The sequence below is a fragment of the Cantharellus anzutake genome (assembly GCF_015039405.1).
Source record: "Cantharellus anzutake strain C23 chromosome Unknown EI90scaffold_123, whole genome shotgun sequence".
Taxonomy (NCBI): Eukaryota; Fungi; Basidiomycota; class Agaricomycetes; order Cantharellales; family Hydnaceae; genus Cantharellus; species Cantharellus anzutake.
This window is the reverse complement of record NW_024067073.1, coordinates 159770-184520: the sequence shown is the minus strand read 5'-3', so window position 1 is coordinate 184520 and position 24751 is coordinate 159770. Positions and strand designations below refer to the sequence as shown.

Below are 24751 nucleotides of genomic sequence, written 5' to 3'. Positions count from 1 at the left end.
AGTAACTTGTAACCTCAGTCCGAAATCGACCTGAAATGCCCCCAAGAGACTTTCCCTCTGCTAGATCTGAAATTAGGGACCCCTAGGACAACCAGCAATGGCACAGCGCTCTGCCTGAGTCGCTGAGGCCGAGGTCCTTCCATGCTAAGTCTCCGATTCCACTCCGGAGTCGTCCGAATCCGCCCGTTCTAACACACGGTCCACATCCCAATTCTCCAATTGGAGAACCCAGTCGTCCTTCAAATGGGGACGAAAGGAACAAGATCACAGATCCTGTTTGGAACAAACATGGACGTTGAGATCAACGGCCATGTAGAAAAACACTACTTCGATGTAATTAACATCGATAGATACAATGCCATATTCGGCTCCCCCTGGTTAAACAAAAACCAGGTAAGTTTAGACTTCCGGTCCCACAAAGTGAGAATGGTGAACAAGGGCAACATAGATACCCTTGGAGTCAGTGAAGACCGTGTGACGAGATCACACAGATGGAAAACTCAAGCAAGAGCTCAAGAACAACCAAAAAAGAAGCCCCCCTGACAGGGAGGCAGGATTAAAACACACCTCAGGGTAATCAAAAGAAAGTACCCTGAAGATTGGCCCAATCCTAGTCCAGAAGGACTAGAACTTCCAGATGTACCACATCTGGAAGGTCTCTCCATGAACAACCCCGAGTTTGAAATACTCAGGGAGTGGTGGAGAGAGAAATTTGAAACTGTAATGGTGCCAGTGCCATTAGAAATGCCTCCCTTGAGGGAGGTGAACCATCAAATCCTGTTAAAGGATCCAAACAAGAAATTTTGGGAAAACACCCTGAGATGTCCTGCAGCACTGCAGGAAGCACTAGCGATCAAAATAGATTGCTATGTAAAAGCAGGATGGTGGTATCCCATGAGCAGCAAGCGAGCATGCCTGCTACTGTGTATCTGCAAAGCAGATGGATCTTTGTGCACAGTAACAGATGCAAGGAATCGTAACTCAAACACAATCCTCGATGTCACACCAATGCCAGACATGTGACTAATCCAAGAATCAGTCACCAGAGCAACATACCGATCTAAGATTGATATGTCGGACGTGTATGAACAAATACACATGGATCCAGATGATGTCCATAGGACAACATTCTCTATGCCCCATGGGACATACAACTCAAACACAATGCAGCAAGGAGACTGCAACGCTCCCTGTACTTTCCAGCATGCGTTGACCTGGGAACTATGAGGAGAAGTAGGCAGACGCCTACACATCTGGTTCAACGATATACTCACCAGCACAAGCTCAGTGAAGAATCACAATAAAGCATTATTGTGGTTGTTCACTCGCCTCAAGGGGGTGAAGTTTTATATAAGCCGGAAAAAATTCCAGCCATTCGCTCCAATCCTAGATGTTCTAGGAAGCTGCATGGACAAACAAGGCATCCATGCTCAAGTGGATAAAATGGAAAAAATCCGCAACTGGCAAGAGCCAGTAGACCACACAGGAGTCCTAAGATTCCTGGGAATGGTAGAATACCTATTGATATTCATGCCGAACGTCAGTGGCTACACAGGGCCACTGCAAACAATCTGCTCAAACAAGCAGACATTCAGGTGAACACCACTCCACCAGAAATGCTTTGACAAGATTAAACATCTCACATGCAGGGCTCCGATCCTGAAGCCTGTCCAGTGGAATCCACCGGAAAGCCTCTCAGAAGAAGAGAGGAGCAAACTCCACGTCTGGGTCATAACAGATGCATGCCCAGCGGGCATGGGCACATTAATTAGACAAGGTGAAAAGTGGCAGACTTGCCATCCAGCCGCATTCATGTCCAAAAAGTTCACCAACACACAATGTAGGTACTTCGCCTACGAGCTTGAGGCACTCATGAGATGGCAAGATGATCTCATGGGAGGCCATGAATTCACAGTAATCACGGACCACAAAGCTTTGGAATATTTCAAAGCGAAAAACCACAACTCAGGTAGACACCTGAGATGGCAAGCCTTCTTCACAAGCTTTAATTGCGAAATAAAATATGTGGAAGGTCACAAGAACAAAGTGGCAGATGCACTTTCACGGTACTACAACTCGTCAACTGACGAGGATCTGCATTTCGATGACTACATGTCAGCGGATATCCATCTGGATAAAAATGCAGAAGATATTATCCCCAACAGAATTGAGGAATACAAAGAACTGCTGCTAAGCAGTACTCTGAGTAAAAACTCAGAGAATAAGAGACTCGCAGCAATACGTGCAAGAAATACCCTAGAGGAAGCTCTAGGGGGGAGCAATAACCTAGAGGAAACTCTAGGGGTGTCAGGGCACACACCCTGACTAGCCCGGACCCAGACCCGCATCCGGACCTGCTACATTTCCCACATGCATTCCCATGCCACATGCTCCGTGCACCGCATGATCCGGCCCTGGATCCTGCCTTCATGTGACTTCTGGATATTCCCGGAAGTTTTCCTGATATGGTGGCCACTGTGGGAAGATGAGAAGTTAGCTTCCTTCTCATCTTCTTACCCACAGTAGGCAATTACAGCAACAGATGGTCCAACACCAGGATCTAATGGCTGCAATCCAGGCACAACAACAAGACCAACAAACCTTGATGAACACAGTTCAGATGCACCTTCAGAATTCTGCACCCATTCCTGCTCTAGCTCCTGTTGTGGCAACTTCTAATCCCACAGCCAAGTTCCCTGATCCAATGGCTTTTACGGGTAAACCATCTGGGGTCCACTCCTATATTGCCAAAATCAAGTCTCACTTCATGCTCTACCCAAATCAGTTCAATTCCAATTTGCCCAAACTATGTATTTTGGTGTGTGGCTCAAGAATGAAACTGCATCGAAATGGTTTATGGGTGTCACTCGTGCCGATGCTACCTTGCTAAATGACTTTGCATGCCTCAAGGGAGCCTTTGAGAAACATTTTGGAGATGTTGATTATGTGGAAACTGCGCATCGAAAGCTTCATGCCCTTAGGCATACTGCTATTGGGAAGGCCACCGAGTATGCTGCAGAGTTTAAATGCATCAAAGTCAACTGCCAGCATTCCAATTATGACTATAGGTCAATTTATTTTGATGGACTGCACAATACGATCCAGGCTTATTTGATCATTGATGTGCCTGATAACTTGGACACATTAATGGCTAAGTCAATCGAAATTGACCTGTGTCTGTTCAAAATGATCTCTCGCAGAAAAATCAAGATTCACACCAAGTCTCAGCCACCTCTCAATCCTGAACTTCTTGCTCCATCTACCCAACCTCTTACTCCTAGTGCTGTGAAACCCAGCCCTGCACCGTCCCTTCTGCCTCCCAATCCAAATGGTTCCGGTCCCATGGAAATTGACGTTGTAAGAATCGCTGAAGCTGAAAAGAATCACCATCGCCGAGAAATTTTATGTTTCTATTGTGGAGAACTGAATCATAGAGCCACAAATTGTGTTGAGAGAGCTGCAGATTTTGTGAAGAGGGAAGATAGAGGTGGTTCTGTCTCTGTTAGTGCTTAGGTCTCGTTGTCTTGCTCTTGCAATTCAGTTCCAGATATGATCATTTGGGCTCCTCTCCCTTCTCTGACATCTTGGCTTTATCCCGATCCCTCTCAGTCACTCTCACCAGGTTCCTAATGTGTTTTGGATATATCATGGGAAAATTTTTTCTGCATTTTTCGAAAGAGGGAAGATAGAGGCAAAGAGAGTTGCCTCTCTCTTGTTCTTCTTGATCTAATTGGTTGGGACTCATGTTCCATTCTTGTCCTCCTGTTGCGACTCCGGTCATTCTGGTCTTGGGACTTTAGTTCCATTCTTGGCATCTTGTTGCAATTCCAGTTGGTGTTGCATTCCAGTTCTTGTCTTGGCTCTGGCCTTTGGGAAAGTCGAAATCCAAACAATATTGCAATGCTTCTGGCTTGTGGTGTCTCTCGAATTCATGATGTTTTCCCACATGAGCTTTGGCCTTCTCAGCAACCTCTTGTCCACAGCTCCCATCCCACCTTGGCTCCGGCCTTCTTGTCCTTGACAATCTCGCGCATTCTCAGCAACCCCCGGACTCTCAGCAACCTCCCGGACTCTGACACTTGCGGTTCTGTGACTTTGCCAGCAAAGATTCTATGGAACAGCCTTCTTGTCAAGCATACAACATTATGATCGGATTTTGCTGATCTAATTTGTGTATTTGCTGACAGGGTCAAAAGCATTCCGTAATTATCTGCGAAATCACAGAACTTTCTATGTCATTTTCCCATGTCTCTGATCCAACTCCGACATTCCCCATATTCCCCTTGCCCCCTTGAATCCTGACATTTACTCCGTGAATTACTTCGTGAATCAGCATTTACTCCATGATCCTTCTACACCGTGACACCTCAGCGCTTTGTGGCAAATGCAAGTACATTTTCCCTTGGCTCCTTGATAACTATTTTGGTTAGGGCCTTGAGGATGTGGGCCTCGCATTTTTGGAAAGAAGGAAGGTAGTGTTACAGTTAAGCCGTAACCCCGAATGGATGTCTCACATGTCTTGCCTATTTCAGTTCCATCTCAATTCATGTAGCTTTGCAACTACCTGTATGACTCAGATGTCTCTCTTGTTTTCTTGTTTCATCTCGCATGTCTTAGCCTGTTTTCATGTACAGTATATAAGGAGTTGACCAGTGAAGACGGATTCTTCAACTGGTCAACACAGGTCGCTGACTGAAAGGTATCTTACTAGTTTGGGGACGGTGTCACGACCCGGCAATTCCCACGGTCAGGTGATCACTCCCCACACCTTCTCCCTCCTCCGCTTCGACCCCATCAACTCCACTACCTGCCCGACGCTGCCTGAACAAGCCCATCACCTTCCCCACCACTGCTACCTGTTTCCACAGCCCCTCATGGGCCTATGAGTCATTCCTTATCACACTTGTTTTTCTTGACGGCCGTGCATGGCCGTCCTTCTCCCACACCCTTTGTTTGTTTCGTTCCTTCTTAAGCCCGCCTGCAATCTCTGTGAGATCTGGCAACTTATTTCTATTCATTCCATTACACATAAATACCGGTTGTATACTACCTTGTACTTTAGTTCGAAAATCAACTGGGGTTACCCCCTGCACTCTCTGTCTGACTCAGTCACACCCCCTGCCCTCTGAAATATCAGGGCCGCATCAAGTACAAGGCGCAACACTCACGAACGAGTCGTTGAAGCCGAAACCCTGTTTCGCCACGATTGTCATCCCCACCCTTAACGGGCTGTGACACCGAAGCAGCGGACCTTAACAGTCGCCGACAGCGAGTCACGGTAATGTTTTCCCATGCCCTGACAGACGGTAACGTTCCGTTCCCCCATTCGCCTCAGGCCTCAGATGTCCATCTAAGTATACGCTTGAATTTGCTGTATATTAACGGGGTAGAAGTAAAGGCTGATCCGCCTTTTACAGCTACCCCGAGGGTTTATATACAATCTAATACATTCTTGGCACAAATAAATAGAGAAGCTTCCGCGATGCTAAATTAGCGTTGCAGTTGATGTTGTGGGCAGAATATAGACATGGGCCGGGGCCTCACATCCTCCTCCCTTGCGATATTAAATCACAGACAGGGTACAAGCATATATACACAAGGGGAAAGCAAGCATTTTAAAGAAATAAAATTTTAACGTTCTACATACGAAAGATGTATGCAAATGGGGGCACACTCATTGCAGGAGGCTATAATAGTAGTTTGTAGGCGAAGCCCACTTAGAGTTTCTCCTGGAACATATGCACCCAGATCTCGACAACAGTGTTGTTGACAATGAAATGACTTTCTCGTCGTTGTGAGTTTATTAAATACCATCATCCACCGTGACGATGTTGACAGTGCAGGTCGTCGATGGCAGAGTTGTCGCCGATGAAGAAAATGAATAATCAACGACGTTGTCGTTGACGAAAGATGAAGGGTACAGAATATACAATCAACGACAGCATTGTCGTTGACGAAGGTAAGAAGTTATTAATCAACGACGGCCTTGTTGTTGACAAAAGTGAGTAATCAATGATGGCATTGTCGTTGACGAAGGTATGGATATGAGGGGGTCAGTTCCTCATTCGTTTACACGGCGCGGACCCGGATGGGCCAGAGCCGGATGGGCAATTCGACGTAGTCCTACAAGTCGTCGTGGACCTAGCTGCATCGACAGCGACATCGTCGCTGAGATAGTTGTCGTCATAGTGACAAGTCTCGATGTCAGCGTCATTCATGGACGAATCCTCGTCTTGATGATGGTGCGAGTAATGGACATGGTGCATGGGATGGCCACGTCCATGAGAAGTGGAGGGAGCACACCCACGCACTGGTGGTGCGTGGGCGGATTCGTACACTGACAAGTGTGCATACATCGGAGGGGGTATTGTGGCGGAGGTGGGGCGTTCAAATACGCCACAGGGTGTGGGTTTGCGTACATCATAGGTGGGTTTGAGTACGACATTGGGGGAGGGTTCGAGTACATAAGTGCTCGTTCCTGATGTTGAATTTTACGACACTCATGAGCGTCGTCAGTCATTGGTTTTATCCATCAACATGCGAGGATGTACATCTGTGCAATACAAGCTGGGGGGTACTGGTCGGGAAGTCTTTTTGCCTCTGTCTCAATGTCGTCATGCGACATACGCATTCGTGAGGCGCAGTTGTTTGTAGCCACCCTGTACCAGTCGGTACAGGTGTTGACGTCCTCTTGCGAGGGCTTGCCCATCTTGAATGACCAGGCAAGATGGTACATTGTAGCATAGAACCTCACACCTTCTTCGGTGTGTATGTAGTTTTGAACCAACTTGAACCACTTAGGTTCTTTGTCACAGACGAGCACAGCCGCATCTGGGAATTCAATTCTATCGACATGGTCGATGTCATAGAAGCAGGTAGGAAGGGCCACCGATCAACAATATGTTGGTGGGGGTAGGGGTTCGCCATGCACTTCAGTGAGTTTGGCATCGTAGTACTCGTAGTAGTGGTAGCTGGGTGGATAGTTTGCGACGAATTCTTCGAAGGGGGCATCAGGGTCGACAACCCATTCACCTTCCATCTTGTCATCGTCGGACGTGGGAGCCCATCTCTTGGAAGAGGTGGTTTTTTTCGACAGCGCAGACTTGGCCAATGCAGGATCCACCGGGCCAACCCCAGGGATAACAATGGTTTGGGGAACAGTGGGCCGTGACGACGAGGGAGCAGAAGATTGAATCGGGGTGGGTTTGGGAGATGCAGGGCATCCCCTTGCCATGTGCGTGACTCTAAAAACATCCTCGTTGAGTTTGTTGTTGGCCTTTCGGAGGGATTCGATCCGTCGATGAAGACAGTCGTTTTCAGAATGCAGGTCGTCGGCCTTGTTCTGCAGCATCTCATACTTATTCCTGAGCTCATCAAGCTCATCATTCCTACGTTCGTCTTCGAACGTAGTCTCTTTATGTTTCTCGAGTTTCTTCTCGATACAGGCCCACATGACTTCTGTAATCATTTCGAGTTGATCGAGCCCTGTCTGCGTGGAACACGGCAGGTGGGGGTATTTCTCACTTGCACTTATGCGAGTGGGCAGGACCAAATGGTCCTGTTTTGGGGTTAAAACGCCCGTGCTGGGCACTTCAGGGGGACAGTCTGAGCGACTGTGGAGTTGTCATCCATCGACGACATGGCAGCATCCGTGGTGGGACTTACAGGTGGGGAGTTTGGACTGGAGTCTACGAGGGCCTCCTTGATGGGGGAAAGGTCGAGGGAAGAATCAGCGAGGGGGGATTCAGTCGTGTTCATTTGAGCGATTTCAAATTTGATGGTAGGAAGCAGGATTTGATCCCGCTTTCGTCGCATTTATCCGATATTATTCGGATATTCCCGGACTTGCCAGTTTAGGCAACTCATGGCTTCAACGCCATAGTTGGCCGTGATAAGGCATTGATATCCGCTGGTATCGGACCGGTAGGCGACGTTCATGCCACGGTCGTGATGGTCCACTGGATCTATTGTCCAGCATCTGATCCCGTCGTTGACGGTTCAGTTCCTCGACGTTCTCTACCCCTTGTACTGTTAGGTAGTCATCCAATGCAATTAGATTGTTTACGTTGGCCAAGGGTTCCCAAGTAAGGTCACCAAGTCCCCATCGGACATGGAACCATAAAGACTTATTGTCGTCCCACCGATGGTCGACGATTTCCTTAACCTGGTATTCCCATTCTGGGTCATCGCCAAAGTTGTAAAAGACTTCTACGGCGTGCCCAGGGAATAGCACAGGATCATTCAGCTCATGAGGTGCGAGCCGTGAGATGTGGAACTTCGCAAAGATATTTCTTTGCATCAACACTGGGGGAAGCCTGAGGATGTAGTTTGATGAGTCCTCAAATACCTCCAGTATTTTGTAGGGGCCAATATAAGTTGGCAACAACTTATGCACCCTCCCCTTGGGGAGGTTCAGATCTTTCGTTGAAAGATATGCATAGTCCCCTTTCTTCAGTTTGGGGGAATCAGGGCGCCGATGTTGGTTCACCTGGATAGCCTGTTCTACACGACTCTTAATAATAGCATCATGAGCGGCCTGGATGTTGTCCAGGGCCCGCTGGGCAAAGGATTTTACCCCCGGCAATTCGGATGACTGTCATATCCATGCAGACCCGACCCCGACCTGACTTCCGGACCTCCACCCTCTCCACCTCCGGAGTCATACCCTACCGCTGCCATTCCGATACTCACCTCCGGTCCTGGCAACACACCTCCTTCTACCCCTCTCCTCCCCTATCTCTGTCCGCTCCGATACTCACCTTCGGACCTGACAATTCTCCTTTCCGCCACTCCCTCTCCCTTACCTTTCCCCTCTCTCCTCCCTCTGGTACTCCTCCGCCACCCTCCTGCCAAGTTACGACCTTCCACCGCTGTCCCGTACTTCGTACTCGGACACCGCTCGTACCTTTTCTCCGAGCCTCCATCATAGTCCCTACCTCGGACTTTGACTCCACCTCAGTCTTAGTCCATTGCATCGGTGACCTCATACTACGTAAACACCATTGCCAATATCCCTCGGACTTTCAACCCCGCCTCCGTAACCTCCGTAAGCTCCGCCACCCCCGAGCTTCGTGGATCGCCTTCAGCACTTTCATGTATCTCTCGCGTTTACCCCTCATCCCTATTTGGACTACTGCTTCTTCCCATTCTAGCCAGTTAGTCATCCTCCCCACTTCTCCTCATCCTCCTGCCCCTCTGGGCCTCACCCTCCCTACCTCCTTTCGGACATATCACAGGTCCTGCCTTATGACCTTCGGTACCGCTCCGCTTCTTCTACCCTTTGTTCCCGTTCAGACGTCTTTGTTCCGATTCGGTTACCCTTTGTTTTCCTTGTGCTTTTGCCCCCTCCATTATATATATCAGCGCTTGTACATACTCATTTTGGTTCAGTCCGAAATCGACCTGAAATGCCCCCTAGAGACTTCCTGCTCACCTACTGTGAAATTAAGGACCAAATGGACAAACAGCAATGGCACAGCGCTCCGCTTGAGTCGCTGAGGCCAAGGTCCCTCCATGCTAAGTCTCCAATTCCACTCCGGAGTCGTCTGTTTCCGCCCGGTTCTAACAATGACGGCAGAGACACGGTCATCTGTGGGAGGTATCTGTATACCAACTCAAACAGGGTGAATCCTGTTGATTTATTCGCACTTGAGTTCAATGCGAATTCTACCATGGGTATATGCACAGCCCAATCTCGCTGATCGGGTCGGACGAATGACCGAAGGATCTGGACCACCGTCTGGATCGCTCGTTCTGCTTGGCCATCCCCTTGAGGATGGAATGCGGTAGTTAACTTGAGTTTAACACCCATTAGTTGGTGTAACTCAGTCCAAAATTGAGACGTAAACTTCATGTCGCAGTCTGACACAATGGATGTTGGCATGCTGTGCAAGCGCATGACATGTTGCAGGAACAGATGCGCCAGCTCAATAGTCTTGACCTGGGTTGTCACAGGCACTAGGTGAACCTGGCACGTTAGTCAGCACAGAACTACCCAAAGGTAGTTATAACTCAGGCTCGTCAGGAATGGTCCGACGAAATCCATGGCGATTGACTCCCAAGGTTTCTCAGGGACCGGGAGCTGGTGAAGCAGTCCCGGATATCTGAGTTTGCTTTTCTTGGTCGTCTGGCACGTCCCACAGGACGTGCAGAATTTCTCGATGTCTTTTGACATCGAAGACCACCAGTAGTGTTTGCATATGTACTCGAGCGTCTTCTTGATGCCGAGGTGACCAAGGATTTGGTGTGCATGCTCAATCGCGATGCCCATAATCCTCTCCCCTTTATGAATAGATTCAGGGAGGACAAGTCGTGGTTCGCCTGAATCATTCAGACGAAAAATTAGGCCATCGACGATCGAGAACTTAGGGAAATCCTCAGGTTTTGCGAGGATCCCTTTCCAAGCAGTGTGCTTGGAGTAGCCATCTTTCACACTTGCGATGAAAGCCTTGTCCTCTACATGAGGACGTAGTTCTGCCAATGGCGGCAGTACATCTTCGAGGGAAAGCTCCCTCCTCCCTTGACGATCGTCAGGGGGTTCGAGCTCAGATGCCTCGAGATCTCGTGGCTCCTGAGCATCTCCGATAGAGTGGGATGCACCCAGGCGTATGCACTGCAGTTTTAACCTGTGCAGGTGTAATAATTCTCGTGCTTCCTCAGCACGTGCCAAGGGCAGGTCGTCGCCCTCTTTATCAATCCATATATCTGTGGATACATAATCATCATAGTGGACATCCTCGTCTGACGAGGATTCATAGTATCACGACAGGGCATCAGCCACTTTGTTTGTGTGGCCCTGTACATACATGATGTCACAATTGAAACCGTGAAAGAAATTTTGCCAACAAATGTGATGTGGTGCAGTGTGATTCTTCTCTTTGAAGTAAGTAAGCGCCTTGTGGTCAGTGACCACAGTGAATTTTCGCCCACCAGTCAGCTCGTCGAGCCATTTGGTGAGCGCTTCCAGAATGCCTAGAGCTTCCAGCTCATAGGCGAAATACACCCATTGAGTCGGGGTGAATTTCTTTGACATAAACGCAGCAGGGTTAGAGGTTTGCCATTCCTCACCCTGTGCGAGCACGGCCCCGACACCAGCAGGGCAGGTGTTGGTGATCACCCAGACACAGTACTTATCTCGGTTTTCTGAACCAATTGAATCTGGTATATCCCAGATTATGGGCTTTAGAATCAGCATCTTGCACGCGATTACTTGTGACTTCCGCATCACCGTCCTCCTCCTGTATCATCTCCACAGTGGCCTTCATTGGCACTGTTTTCTTTCTTCTGTGGTTGGGAGGGAAATTATGCGTTTGAGTAGCGTCAATGCATGGTATTTTCACCCCACTGTTCGTGGGTTGCGACGACAGAATGAACGGTGCAGGCACGAAGCCTGGCCTGAAATGGGATGGAGAAGTTCCACTCTCCCCCACAGTCGACGATCCAGCCAGTTGTCCTGGGTTGATCTCCCTACTTTTCCCCTTGGTGTCAGTGGTTACTGGCGCCATCGACGGGGTAGGTGGCTTAGTTCCACTAAAGATGGGAACAAATCGTCTGTCAGATTCTTGTACCTCGACAGACGGGCATGAACTTGTCGCCTCTGTGACGACAGCAGAGACAGTGGGGATCCCTCCAGGTATGGGGACCCCAATGATTGGTTGACCTGTTTGATTAACAGGGACTACAGGGACCTCTTGGGGCGCCTGCACCTCAACAGCGGTTTTTTTCGTCTGGTCAGAGATGACGATAGGGTCCCCACCTGTTGTTGGGTTCACTGGAGGGTTTGCAGGTGGGTTATCCACCAGGTGGCTTTGGCTCGTCGCATCGAGAGAGCGTGAGGAGAATTTCGTTTAATTTCTCATTAAGTCTTTCCTCCACCTTAATGATGTTACGATCTAGACGAGCGATGTTATCGCTATTCCCAGAGATTTGGGTATTCATGTTATGGACATCGCCCCTCAAGTCAGTGATGTCGTCGTCGACTTGGTCGACACGATTTCTTAGTACTCGTGCCGTTTCAGACGCAAGGGAGTGGGTTGGGGATGGAGGATGCAATGCGCACATTGGGACGTATGCTGCGAGAGTCTCAGCTGCAAGGGCTTCAGACGTTGTGACTTCATCAACGTCTCTCATATAGGTGAGACACGTCTGAGACATGTCCCTGGGCCCTTGCAGGCCCAGATCACCACCATCACTTGAGGTGGTGTTGTCTTCTGCCCTACAGCCAGTGGAGGGGCTGGCCATGTTGGTGGGAGCGTTAGACATACTCCTGGTGTTGTATCTCCATGACATCCAGAAGAGGTGTCGAGTCGTTCAACAAGTTCGCGTGAGAACTTGATCGAAGTCGCGTGTTGTCAGGGGCTGATGACGCGCACGTTGCCAAATGGGGTTTCGGCGCCGGTAACATGGTGCCGAGAATGGAAAAGAGAATATAGCATAAAAAAGTGAAAGGTATCTTACTAGTTTGGGGACGGTAACGTTCCATTCCCCTGTTCGCCTCAGGCCTCAGATGTCTGTCTAAGTATACGCTTGAATTTGCTGTATATTAATGGGGTAGAAGTAAAGGCTGATCCGCCTTTTACAGCTACCCCGAGGGTTTATATACATTCTAATACATTCTCGGCACAAATAAATAGAGAAGCTTCCACGACACTAAATTAGCATCGCAGTTGATGTTGTGGGCGGAATATAGACATGGGCCAGGGCCTCACACTGACCTCATGTGATCTTCTGATCTTCTGGCTCGTGATCTTGCTTCCTGTGATCTCATGACTCTTGCTTCACTCCATTCCATAACGGGTCTATCACCACTAGACTCAAGACAGAAGAGAGGGGGAGGGTTGGAGTGGTCACATGCACAGGTTTGTTAACTGGGTGGATTCCGCTGCTCCTCACTGTCTAGCTAACTATACAGCTGGTCACGGTATCACGGAAGAGTCCGGTAATGACAAATAAGGAAAGAACAATGAGAAGGGGAAACATCAGGTGGAAATGGAGTCAGAAAAATCAGGAAAAATAAGAAATGTGTAGGAGGGAACATTGGCTAAGGGTGGTAGAATCACGGGATTTGGCTGGTTTATGGTACACCAGCAAATCCCCGTTACAACGCTTGTTAGCGCTGAGAGGTTCATGACAATAACTATCTTCTCTCACCTCCCCTTGCTGCTCAGGTATGTTGTACATAGTATATACAAATGACATGTCCTCACTTTCCCTTGCTGCTCAGCTGGAATCCCTATCACAATCTGCTTTGCTGGGTTCCCCCATTGAGACTGACCTTGTCCCCCTCAGCCTCAGCTCCAGCGAAGGCTCGGGATCCCTCGACTTAGAGTCTGAGCAGCTTGGTACCCTGACACCGGGCATGGAATTGGGTCATTCCCCCAATGGTCATTTGGATGGTAAGGCATCTACCCTCAATGGTTGGGTGGGTTTTGTTCCATTGGGTGAGGGGTTTGTTATGATTGTGGGCCTGGGGTCTTTATGATTGGGTTTGTTCCCACATTGGGCCCCTAGGTATCTCATGGTTTGACTGTCTTTTAGGATAGTTATTGATTCATCTAGTCTGTCATCCGAGTCTGGTGAAAAAGGCCTTTTAGGCCCCTGTCAGGGTCATGCGTGCTTGCAACGAAGGATGCCCCAGAAACCTAATTGATATCAAAGCTGGGGGACATGCCCATGCCAGCACAGGGTCATATATACATGGTAGAGGCGGTAACTAGTCAACTAGCTAATAACTGGTAGTATCGGATCAAGAAAGATAGAAGATCATGCAGCATCATAACCGACAGCTGCAGTTCGGATCAGATCGGAGATGAAGAAGAAGAAGAAAAGAAGTAGAAGCTGATGGAGATACGGGTCATGTGGCAATGTGCTACTTATGCTAGTGACCTGAAGGCATGCCCTGACAGTCCCATGCAAATGTCCTGAGGTCCCCCCTATAAAGTGTTGGAATATCAACGCTCATCGACAACAGCCGAGCTGCAGCGTGGATTGGGGAGTCTTTACTTTAACTTACAGCAAGAGACAAAAAAAACGGCCGATCAAAATTTGCTAAACGTCACGGGTGGGTCTCGTGATGATCCAAATCGGGAGCAAAATCAGGGTCAAATTAGAATTAGAATACACCGCTGTTTTAGCACACATGACCTATATGGCAACTGCCTACTGCCCGTCTTCTGCTGGGGTCTCTTCCAGCGTTGAAGGTATGATGCGAGCTCATTATCGGCATATGCACGATTGCGTCGCAACCAGTGTTTGATGGATGAAAATGCCTCTTCAATGGGGTTGTAATCTGGGGAGTAAGGGGGGAGGAATTCCACCCGGACACCGCTGCACCATTTGAGGTTTAGAATAATAATGCCACATAAATATTAGGATACTCACCGATCCTCACACATTTGTACAAGATGGTTGGATTTGTGAATAGGGGCATTGTCCATCACGAGGACCGAGTTTGGTTGAGGGAATGGATTCATTTTTGTAAGTAGTGCTTCGATAAAATGATCAAATGCTTCGCTTGTGTATGCTCCGACCTAAATGTCGCAATGCAGAATACCTTCCAGTGACATTGCTGGAAGGACAGAATATCTAGTATTGTGGTTGTTAATTCATAATATGCCATCTAAACCTTAGGATCACATACTTTATGCCGCGAATAAAGAAGTCGCGACGCCGGGCACGCTCTCCACGGGGTGACCAACCATGAGTCCGGGTTCCTGTCTGACGGCTAACACCTGTTTCATCTACAAATACTAGGTGTTCTGCTTGGTAGTTTCCCCCCATGTACTGTCTGAAGTCCGCGCGTCTTCCTTCATCACGCTCGGCGGCTATTCTCTGAACCTGAAATAGACATCAATGGTATTGCCATAGTTAGAAAGTGACTCAATACCTTCTTGTATGTTAGATCGCGACGCGTCATTTCACGGGAAATTGTGCGCTCACTGATTTCAATATGGAACTCATTGATGAGAGCAGTCCGGAGCTCAGAGAGCATGAGGTCGGGCTTCATTTCAATGAGGCTATCTAGAAACTACAGCAAAGAGTTAGAGGGCAGTGGAATCCAATATGTGGATAGCTACATTGATAGAATGGACATTCAGACAGCGATGTCGGCCGCGAGTTTCAGTGAGGGGGCCACGTTGATGTCTTTCCGGGTGTGCAAGAATCTTCCGGACAGTGCGTGCAGGCACTTGTATAGCTTCTGAAATTTGCTCATAGTCTCAGACATGGTAATCAAGAGCTCTCTGGCTGGGGGTTTAAGGTGTTTGCCCATTGTCGCACAACGGGAAATGCGGGCTAGCCATATTTGGCACGGAGGAGTGTCATTGGGACACAATATGTAATAAGTGCTCAAATTTTCCTAAAATAATCGAACAGCTGACTTGTTCCCGATATGTTTAACAAAATCTGATCGGCCGTTTTTTTTGTCTCTTGCTGTAATATCATCATGACTAACAATGACTATACCTTTTGTTTCAGAGTCGCGATACCACGCGCTCCCAATTTTCTTTGTCTTATATCGCCAGTTGTCACTGGCAATCGCTTTGAGCAATATTGGCTCCAGTCGTATAAGTTATGCTGGACACCGTAATTTTTCTCCCTCCCTCAGTTCTCCATTACGAGACTGAGGTGATACCATTTCTTTCCTATCTGTGTTTGCGCATAACTCATTGTATTTTCATGTTACAGTTATGCGCGATAGGTAAAATATCTTAATATTAGTTCTCCATTACAAGACTGAGTTACACGCGATAGCTCCTATCTCATTATAAAGGCCCACATAGTGGTTGTCCAAGGTGCGGAGTGTATGCGTTCTGAGCGTGAGAGCGCCAATTTGTCACTGCACTGCCACTGGACACGCGGCTGTCACATCTATGGCGAGCTCGCAGACTGAGGTTTGTGTGAGGAAGATGCAGGGGGTGGTTGTGTCTCCCGACCGTAAGCGCCAACTCTGATAAATGCTTTCATCGAATCACACGTCAGTTGCCCATAGCTCATGCTACTATCGAAAGCATCCAGGGCGCAGTTGGAACCAGAGCAACCCCTCAATCGTACGCTCACATAATTTCATGCCATATGCCCAATTGAGCAGATTGCCATGCACCAGGACCGCCATATTCATTTGCACGATGAACGGCCAGTAGCATTCAGCCTCAGAAAATTACGTTCACTGCAACTGACCCCAGGAAATCAGACTGCCATCGTCTCTTCCCAAGTCGCATTCGCCTGGGTGCCCATCGTCGCCGAGACCATGGAACGGAAGACACCGACAGCAAGGTTGTAACATGGGATGACAGTCCAACACCACTACCTCATCCCACTGACATGGGATGATTGCTGGAGGTTTACGCCCTCACGCTTACAGTCACCTTTCCATCTGTTAATCGTATCCCCTCCCGCTCCTGTGTTTTACGTGCTTCTTCCCTTTCTTAAACTGCTTTTTGCCCGATGAGACTTGTACAACAAGGGGTCCTTCGATAGGTCGTCCATCATTTCCAATGAGCTTCTGATGAGGATATAGCATCGTCCGCGTGTAGCCAGGGCCCAAAGTGCCAGGTCTACCCGATCCAGTAGCACGTGGTCGATCAGACAAGCCCGTTCCTACACTGAAGAAATCTGCATCAATCTGTTGCGACTTCTGGCTCTGACCGATTGCATGTGTTGCCTTGTGCAGCCCTGACCCCGATACGTCGACGTAGGTATCTGCATTCTTCCCAACTCGGGTGATAGGCGCACGCTTCCTACTTGCTGCCACAAGGGCATCAAGAGCAAATTGTTGCTGTGCAGTGTTAAATTCTTCTCCCGACGCTCTGGGTGGTGGATGACAGAACAGAAGTCGGCCTTCAACGTAATTCTTGAGTACGTAGCGCGCCGCACGAGCCTCGTCAGGATTTCCTTGACCTGACCTGGAAAATCCTCTCGCAACTGTTGGTATGCACGATTATGTCGTTGAGAATCGGGTTCGGGGTTCAAAAGACGCACTTGCATAAGCCTTCAACAAATCATCTGCATGTATCATCTTTCCGTCTCCTCCCTCGTCCTCGCCCTTCCGCCGTATCTGCAAACCATAAATGCCTTCCAAAACCTCGGGCCATATCCTCCTGACCACGAGCTCTACTGGTGCAGTGTACTCCCTTAGCTGATCGATCGGCAGTACACCGTCACAGACCAGTTCTGCCTTGGTGGTGGCAAACTGAGGGAAGACTAGACCGGGACAATCGCAGAGCATAATGGAAGGAGAGAGATGGATAGTCTGGAAATGTTTGGTCTTCCCAGGAGTGGAAGAGACAGACACTTTTTTCTCGCCTATGAGAGCATTGATGGTGCTCGATTTCCCGACGTTAGGATACCCTACCAAGCCAACCACAAGTTTGTGAGGTGATTCACTGTTCTGAGCAAAACCTATAGCAAAGGATATTAGGGCAGAATTTACAAGAACTTAGACCGTGTGCTCACTTCGCAAGTCCGGGGCAGATGTAATGAATAACTCTTCCAATTCCAACACCGAAAGCACTCGAGCACGGGGGTCTTGATTTTCAAGCTCCGATTCTGCCTTTGCTCGGGCCCACGCAGGGATGTCTCCTAAATATCCCTCTGACTCGTCATCACTGGCGGCTCCCACTACATCCGACGTGTGTGACGCATCAGAATCTACATCATCAACAGTTGGCTGAGACTTCGCCTCCCCGTTGTCGCTTTTCTCCTGAAATATCATATTCCCATTTCCTTGTTTACTGTTGCCCTTGTGTTCATATCCCTCCGCGCGGGTATTATCATTTCTGGATGGTATTGTTGCAGATTGCAGTTGAGCGGCGCGTCGAGCTTCTTGTGAGGCATTTGCATTTGCAGCCGAGAAGAAGGCGTATCGAATTTTGTTCTCTTCAAAGTATTCAGCCCACTTCAATCTGAAACCAAGGTCCCCATGAGCATTTAGGCAAACAACATCACAGTGGAATCACCTTTGGTCTGCAGTGAGCAAATCTGCCTTGTTCAACAGCAGCAGTGTACGCCTCAAACCCTTACCCGTACCCATCTCACCCTCTGGTCCCTCCACATCATCAACGTATTTCTCCAAGTCTTCACAACGGAATCGCAAGGGATTGCGCGCGTCGACAATCTGGACGATGAGATGAGATCGCTCCAGCACACGCCAGAGTTGCCTCCAAACTTCGATATTGCGCTCAAATGGTGTGAGAAGGAGGTCGTGTGCTTCTTGAAGCCTTTAATCGTCTAGGGTCAGCGACGTAGTCACGGATGGGAATTCAAATGATATTACTCTGCCAGATTTCTTCTCCAATCAAGAAAAGCATCCTTTTCTTGGCGATCAATCTCTTTGGGTGTCATGTTTCTCGACCAAGGGGGTCGTCTAGGGACCCGAAGGTTTTGCTGAAACTGCGCATGCTTTTGTAGCACGACCTTTTCTTCATCCAGGGAAAGGAGGAAGGGGTTAGCTGCGGAGGACTGCTTGAGGCCAGGTGCTGTAATAATTTTTATGCTTCGCTTTTCTGCAGATAAGGCTCAAGCCCAAGTGCTATGTGCTGTCCAAAGGCTGCTCACCAGCAGTGAAATCGGTGGCAGCAAGTTGGGCAGTATTCAGGAATTCATCCAAATCTCGTTCTTGAGTAATTGATTGCAGGTTGTTGCGGTGATTAACGTCGTCTTCAGACTGGTGTGAAATTCGACTGGATGAGATGCAGCGTCCTCGCTGGCAAAAACGGTCGGACTCGGCGTACATTGTTCAAACGCTTCTCTTTTACTTCTTTTGCTCTTTTGTTTAGAATGGCACGACCCAGCCCAGAATTCTTTGATTTGGGGGGCTGCATAACAAAATATCAGAAATATCCGATTCCGTGATGGAGAACGCTGACCATGGTGGATCTCAGGGAATTCAATCGGTGGCTACCGAACTCTTTCCAAAGTGGGCTGTCATTTATTTTGGCAAACAAGCCTACCAGTCATCGCATACCCAGCTCCAAACGTTCTGGAGCCCATAGGGATAGAATCAGGCTGGTCCATGGCGGATGTTGGGAGGCAGCCCACTGTTATTAGGTCAGAAAAACAAAGCCGCTCATCGGCCGAGGCGTCACGTCGTCATCACAGCCAGCATTCACAAATAACTGCTTTCTCCTCACGGTCTCTTGGGTCGGGAGAGAAGGACAGCTCAATGAGAGGAAGCCCCGAACCCGGGTCATTCGGCACTGTTGCGAAGTCTAACAGGAGTCTTATTGCGAGTGTTGACCGATCTCGAACAATGTCTTCGCAGGGGAAGCCGAATACCCCGTCTTCTCCGTGCACTCCCGAAGGGCAGAAACGGCGCATGAAGTCCCGCAGATCTAGCGGAAGATGGAATGACTGGCCAGTTGATTTTGGCCTTGGTCTCCTTGATGACCCCTTTCACAATGGTGCGCTACACAACTGTCCTGCTCATCTCTCCTTATATTAACGTAGTGTAGACCCTCTCCTTCAGGCACAAATCGCGGAATTGCACCGGCGTGTTGAAAGCATTAATCCCGCTGCCCTTCCAACCCTTTCTCCACCCTCTTTGACTGCAGTTGAATCTGCATGGATAAATACGCCCCCTTCCCCTCGGCAAACTTTTGAGCCTACCAGGCCTCCCACTGATGCATTCATATCTAAAGCCGGAGATTTTGGACCTGTTGACAGTAACTTATTCTTTGCCTCTGAGTCACCCAAATTACGACAAGGGACCCATCGTCGTCATTTGGGCGATCTTTTCTTGGGGATCAAGGAGAAAGTCTCCGGAAGGCACAAGGAAGGGATAGCCTTTCAGCATTCTGATGACACCGGTCAAGCATTGCGTTATCTACAGGCCGGTGAGAATTTCACCCCTTCGATGTGTGCTAATATATAACCGATCTGCAGAAAACAGGATTCGTGCATATCGCGAGGCACTTCGCCCAAGCACTATTGAACGTGCCCAGGCAGCGAGAGCTCAGTTAGAACATCGTTATACTCTGATTTACTCCGCTATTGCTCGACGCGAACGACCCCCAAACTTGCTTGATGTAATAAAGTGGCGCAGAACTACATTCGAACTCCGCCGCTCAATTAGTCCGCGGCTTGTCCTTCCTACTGGAAGTACTCACCTTTCTGGACCCCTGAAGAGCCGCACTTCTGCTAGTGCACCTGTTCCGTTGAGAACAATTGAGGAGGCGCAGACACCTTCCCCGTACGCTGTCGAGTCGCACCAGCTTCAATGGTTGCCCCATCTCGCTACTCTTTATCTGAAATTTCTTCAGCCCCTCCATAGCCGGAAGGAAATGGTCGACTGGCATGTCACCGCTCAAGCTGTGTCAGAGTACGTCCAGAGAGATCAGGATTTAGAAGACCACTGGGCCAATGATTACCCTGGCTCTGTGGACCTTCCTCTCTATGGACCTTCTACGTCACCATCCCCATCAAGTTCAGGACAGCAGGTTTACATGATTTCAATGCAACCACCTGTAGGGGACATGTCCCCCCGCAGTTCATCCGACCGTGAAGCTTCACGGAGAATCAATCACAGAGGTTTCCATTTATCGTTATCTGGCATCCGGCATCTGCCCAGAGCTGGAGTCTCACGGGCCAGTCTCTCGTCACCCCAGCAGCCAAGGTCCTCGCAAGAATTTTCTCCATCGAGCAGCAGAAGGGATCTTGGGTACGTTCCCGGCCTGGGACTAATTCGCACGCATGTTAGCGATGGTGCCGATGTTTCTGATTTTTCGGGATCAGACGGTGAAGGTGACGCAAACATTGGCCTGCGTGACGACGGCGTCCTCGCTATCATTCCACAGTCAATTTCCCGCAGGAGCACCCAGCCTGATCAGATTCTCTCTGCCAGCGAAGATGATCCGGCTGGAAAATCTCAGTCGCCGAGCAAGGCTCGTTCTCCAATGGGCCGCTCCAGTTCTCGTAGGTGGGTTGGGCCACTCATAGCCCGGTTAGCACTGCCCACCCCCAGCGTGGCTAGGAATAATGCCCAGATTTCTGATGATCCCCAAAGTTCGCCCGCTGGAGAAATTAAGCGGATGGAAGAATCGTCTCTGCCTGCCCCTACACCGACTCCCGGGCCGGTGCTGGACCATCCCTTCACAGCGAATCCAATTTCCAGATTCTCGCACACAATACCACGTGGAGAATCTGTGGCACAGAAAGGAGGAAAGATCCGCAGAGAACGTATGGAAATGAGGCAGAGGAATATTTATGCTATGCGCGCCTCGTTAGTCGTAAATATTTTGCGCCCCAAAACGGATTGCTCATTCTCTTCAAAGGCTCATTCAACGATTGCACCTGCAGGATCACAATATTACCACCATCACATCTATGGCGTTAACTCAAGTCGCAACCTACGTGCAGCTGAAGATGCTCATGGATTCTACCTTGGGTGGTGAAAGTGACGATGTCATTTCTGACCTTCTTCATGCATTCGCTCCTATACCTGATTCTTCCCCACGGGAAGGTGCCTCCACAAAGGGAACTTGGTTGGATGTGGACATGAGGCATTACAGGCGAGAGGAGAGCCTCACGCATCTACAGAAATTCTTTGAATCCAGCCCTACTCAGCCTCCCTGGTCGCATCCTCCCCCTATACACGAACCTGCGGCTAGCGTGATGACGATGTTGCAGGCTACCGCTGGACTAGAAGAATATTGGACATCTGTTGCAAAGGAGTTGGAAGAACTTAGATTGCTTCAGGCTAAGGTGACGGAATCCATGGGTCGAGTGTTGCCCTACTGCGAAGCAGCGGCGATGAGAATAGATACGGCCTATCCTGAGGTGCGTCCTTTCCTTCCACCTCACTATCTCCCTCAGAGTTTCTTGCTCAGCTCGGCCGCAACATCGACCTCGCCCGTCAACTATCCGCTTCTGGCCAAAGTACCCTCCCGTACATCTCCTCTCTGCCCCCTTGGGCACGCGAAATGCTGGCTCCGGTCATCGAGTATACACTCGAACTAGTTGGCTTCATTATCCGCTGGCTTTTATATCCCATCTGGCGTGTTCTGCCTCGCTGGGTTCGCGTCGCATTGACTTTCATTGCTGTCATTACCCTCAGCGTTGTCGCGATCATGTTCAGTTTAACTGGGAAGTACTGGAGTCTGAGTTACTCGCTCGGCCTTTGGCTCTCGAATTTCGCTTTGTTCCGTTATCCTGTCCTGGTGTGCATCGTAATCTTCCGGGCTTTCGTCAGTTTTTTGCGTCGACATTGGAAAAATGCCGCGTTTGTATCGTCGCTTGTCATATTTTGGTATATCACGACCCCTCAGCTACACTCCGGCTAATCCTGTCCATCTAATTATTTGCTAATTCCTCATCTGTTCAGATTTCCTTTTTTTTTCACCCGCATTCTTGCACTCATTCACAATTATATACCATGCCTATGCATACATACATACCATTGTAGCTTAATCATATTGTATCCATTACTGAAAACATCACAGTACTATAAACTTGACATCGCAGGGTCTGCCTGGGATTTATGCATGTGGTTCCTCAAGAGTAGGGTCGATGGGCATTGGTTTTGAGGTTGGAGCAGGAGCAGAAGTAGAAGTAGAGGCCGGGTTTGGGGGTGTGGGAGTGACGGGGGTCCTGTCTGTCGAAAGCGGGACTCTTGGTAATTCTGGTGAATGCACTCCAGGAGTTGTGATAAACGTTGATCGAGCCCATTCTTGAGCGGACTGTGCATTGTAATACCCCGGGATACCATATGGTCTTGTTGGATACGTCGAACCTGACGCTGGGGTAAAGTACGGGTATGAGGATACTGTGCCAGCGTAAGGATAAGTTGGCGGTCTTGAAGGGGAGGCGGCGTTAACTGGAGTATGTGTGGACGCACTTGCAGAACCAGAAGTAGAGGCGGCAGTGAGATTTGTAGGTGTTCCCGATATACTGCGGTATGGTGATTGCGTATAGACGGGGGCGTATGGGGGTCGCTGCTGCGGAGGGAGGTATGTTGAATAGTAGCTGTATGTGTGACCCGGTGTTGTGGTGTGAGGGGGTCGTGGGACAACTACTTCCACTTGGAGGCCTGGTGTTGGGCCTCGAGAAGCAGCAACGGAGGCGGCATAAGCCTTCGCTGAGGCTCGAGCTGCTTTTCTTGCTTCAAAAGCGCACAGCCGACACATAGGCTCTATGAATGAGGTTAGCGGAGTCCTCTAGGACTAAATGATGCCTACTATATCCTTCCCTCGACACGTCATCCGTCTTGCGTGCGATAGCTTTACTGCAAACGGTACATGTCACTTTTGTCCTTCTCTCGTATTTCTTTGTTGATGATCCCTCAGTCGCTATTATAGTAGATCCCTCCGCAGCAACAGCCTTGGGCACTGATTTCTCTTTGTTCGCATTTGGTGGTGGCCTACGCTTGGCTGGCGGGGCAACAGGAGTTGGTGGTCCTATTCGCAGCGCTCTAGCCTGCAGCGGAGCAGGCCTTATTTTATCTAAAACAGACTGATGGCGCTAGTTGTGATCTCATCGAAGGCTATGACAGAATGATCATACCTCCTCGATTTCATCAAACAAGGCTCCGGACGGAAGACGATGTGGGGGAAATACTCGTTGGAATTTGTTGACCGCCTGAACTAGCATCATCAGGACAAGAACCCTCAAAGAATGCGCCATGTACCACCTTCTTGAAGTCCTCCTCTGCCTTACTGCGCTTTGATGGAGACGTTGCATTTATACGCCTATCTAATGCCTCCCAAATGGAAGTAGTGCCTTGGGCGAGTCTCATGTTGACTGGCTGTTTGGTGCTAGCATTGGGAGTACCAGTTGGAGTCGATTCAGGAGGGATGTCCAGTAGAAGCGAGAGTAAAGTGAACACTTGACCGCGCTCAGAAGCTCGCTCAACCACGGCACCGTCTAATGGCAATAGGAAACGTTCCGCAGAGTTCTCCCTAAGCTCGATGATGATGTCTGTCCTGAGCAAGAGAGTCGGAGGCGCTGAGCCCGCAGAAGTCAGTGGTTGGTACATGTTGTCCCACTGCACCTCCATGAACTTCGTGTCGAGGAAAACATGCGGTCCTATCTCTACATCACATCTTCCCAGAAAGACAAGACTATGTGGGGGCTGGTGAATATCAATAGTGGTTTTCCCTCGATGTCGCACAGAAAATTTAGTTAAAGGAGGGTTGTTGATCCACCTTGAACGGGCTGAAGAGTAGGCGTTCATTTCAGCACTCGAGAGAGCGTGTATAGGGCGCCTACATTGTCTCAGAGTATGTAGAAGCACAAGACTGCAAAGCAGTGTGTCAAGCTTTCTGGCCGTGGTGATGACACTGCACTGATACTTGCCTCTACCATCAACGGCTAGTTAGTCCAGCGAACGGTGCAAGGGACTGAACTGGCGTACCTCTGGAATTGATTTAAGAGTCTTTGTGGCTTGCTGCTCAGCGTCCTCGCCCCGATTGTCTTCTATCAGACTGGCATCATCTTCGCCTTCCTCCCATCGAGGAATACTACCAAGTGGCAGTTTTATAACTGTAGGGGCTGCCGCTGCAGTCGCCATAGGATTTACTTGGCCCCTTTGTGGTCTATATATGGGAAACTGTCAGTGGTCAAAAATTACCTTGCTTGCAAGGCAGACTCAGTGCCAGTCGCTCACGTGAGTTTCGCCGAAGTATATCGGCGCGGCGAAACTGCGTAAGCGACTGGCGCAATAAGCTGTTATTGTTTGTTTAACTCGAGTGTTTTGTCCTCGATAATAACACAGATATGGCTACTGAATTGCATTGGATTGAATCGCCTGAACTACGAGCTG

At 49.1% G+C, this 24751-nt stretch overlaps 4 protein-coding genes across 4 annotated transcripts; 2 read left to right on the top strand and 2 right to left on the bottom strand.

Moving 5' to 3' along the window:
• Positions 1-15723: 15723 nt before the first annotated feature.
• Positions 15724-16463, top strand: EI90DRAFT_290363 (uncharacterized protein). Its single transcript, XM_039054147.1, has 3 exons — positions 15724-15933; positions 15989-16046; positions 16140-16463. The coding sequence occupies exons 1-3, from the start codon at positions 15870-15872 to the stop codon at positions 16327-16329; spliced, it is 312 nt and encodes a 103-aa protein (XP_038909063.1). The 5' UTR covers positions 15724-15869; the 3' UTR covers positions 16330-16463.
• On the bottom strand, positions 16189-18818 carry EI90DRAFT_3282550 (uncharacterized protein; the record flags this gene model as incomplete). Its single annotated transcript, XM_039066905.1, has 7 exons — positions 16189-16920; positions 16978-17397; positions 17452-17900; positions 17955-18215; positions 18272-18500; positions 18553-18661; positions 18729-18818. The coding sequence occupies 7 exons, from the start codon at positions 18816-18818 to the stop codon at positions 16376-16378; spliced, it is 2103 nt and encodes a 700-aa protein (XP_038909062.1). The 3' UTR covers positions 16189-16375.
• A 99-nt stretch (positions 18819-18917) lies between these two features.
• On the top strand, positions 18918-22429 carry EI90DRAFT_3086982 (uncharacterized protein). Its single transcript, XM_039062215.1, has 5 exons — positions 18918-19397; positions 19449-19829; positions 19879-21214; positions 21267-21771; positions 21822-22429. Exons 1-5 carry the CDS (start codon positions 19010-19012, stop codon positions 22272-22274), a joined length of 3063 nt encoding a protein of 1020 aa, XP_038909061.1. The 5' UTR covers positions 18918-19009; the 3' UTR covers positions 22275-22429.
• A 40-nt stretch (positions 22430-22469) lies between these two features.
• On the bottom strand, positions 22470-24499 carry EI90DRAFT_3134696 (uncharacterized protein; the record flags this gene model as incomplete). Its single annotated transcript, XM_039064683.1, has 6 exons — positions 22470-23122; positions 23169-23442; positions 23494-23568; positions 23618-24144; positions 24199-24280; positions 24344-24499. 6 exons carry the CDS (start codon positions 24497-24499, stop codon positions 22470-22472), a joined length of 1767 nt encoding a protein of 588 aa, XP_038909060.1.
• Between the last annotated feature and the right edge of the window lie 252 nt (positions 24500-24751).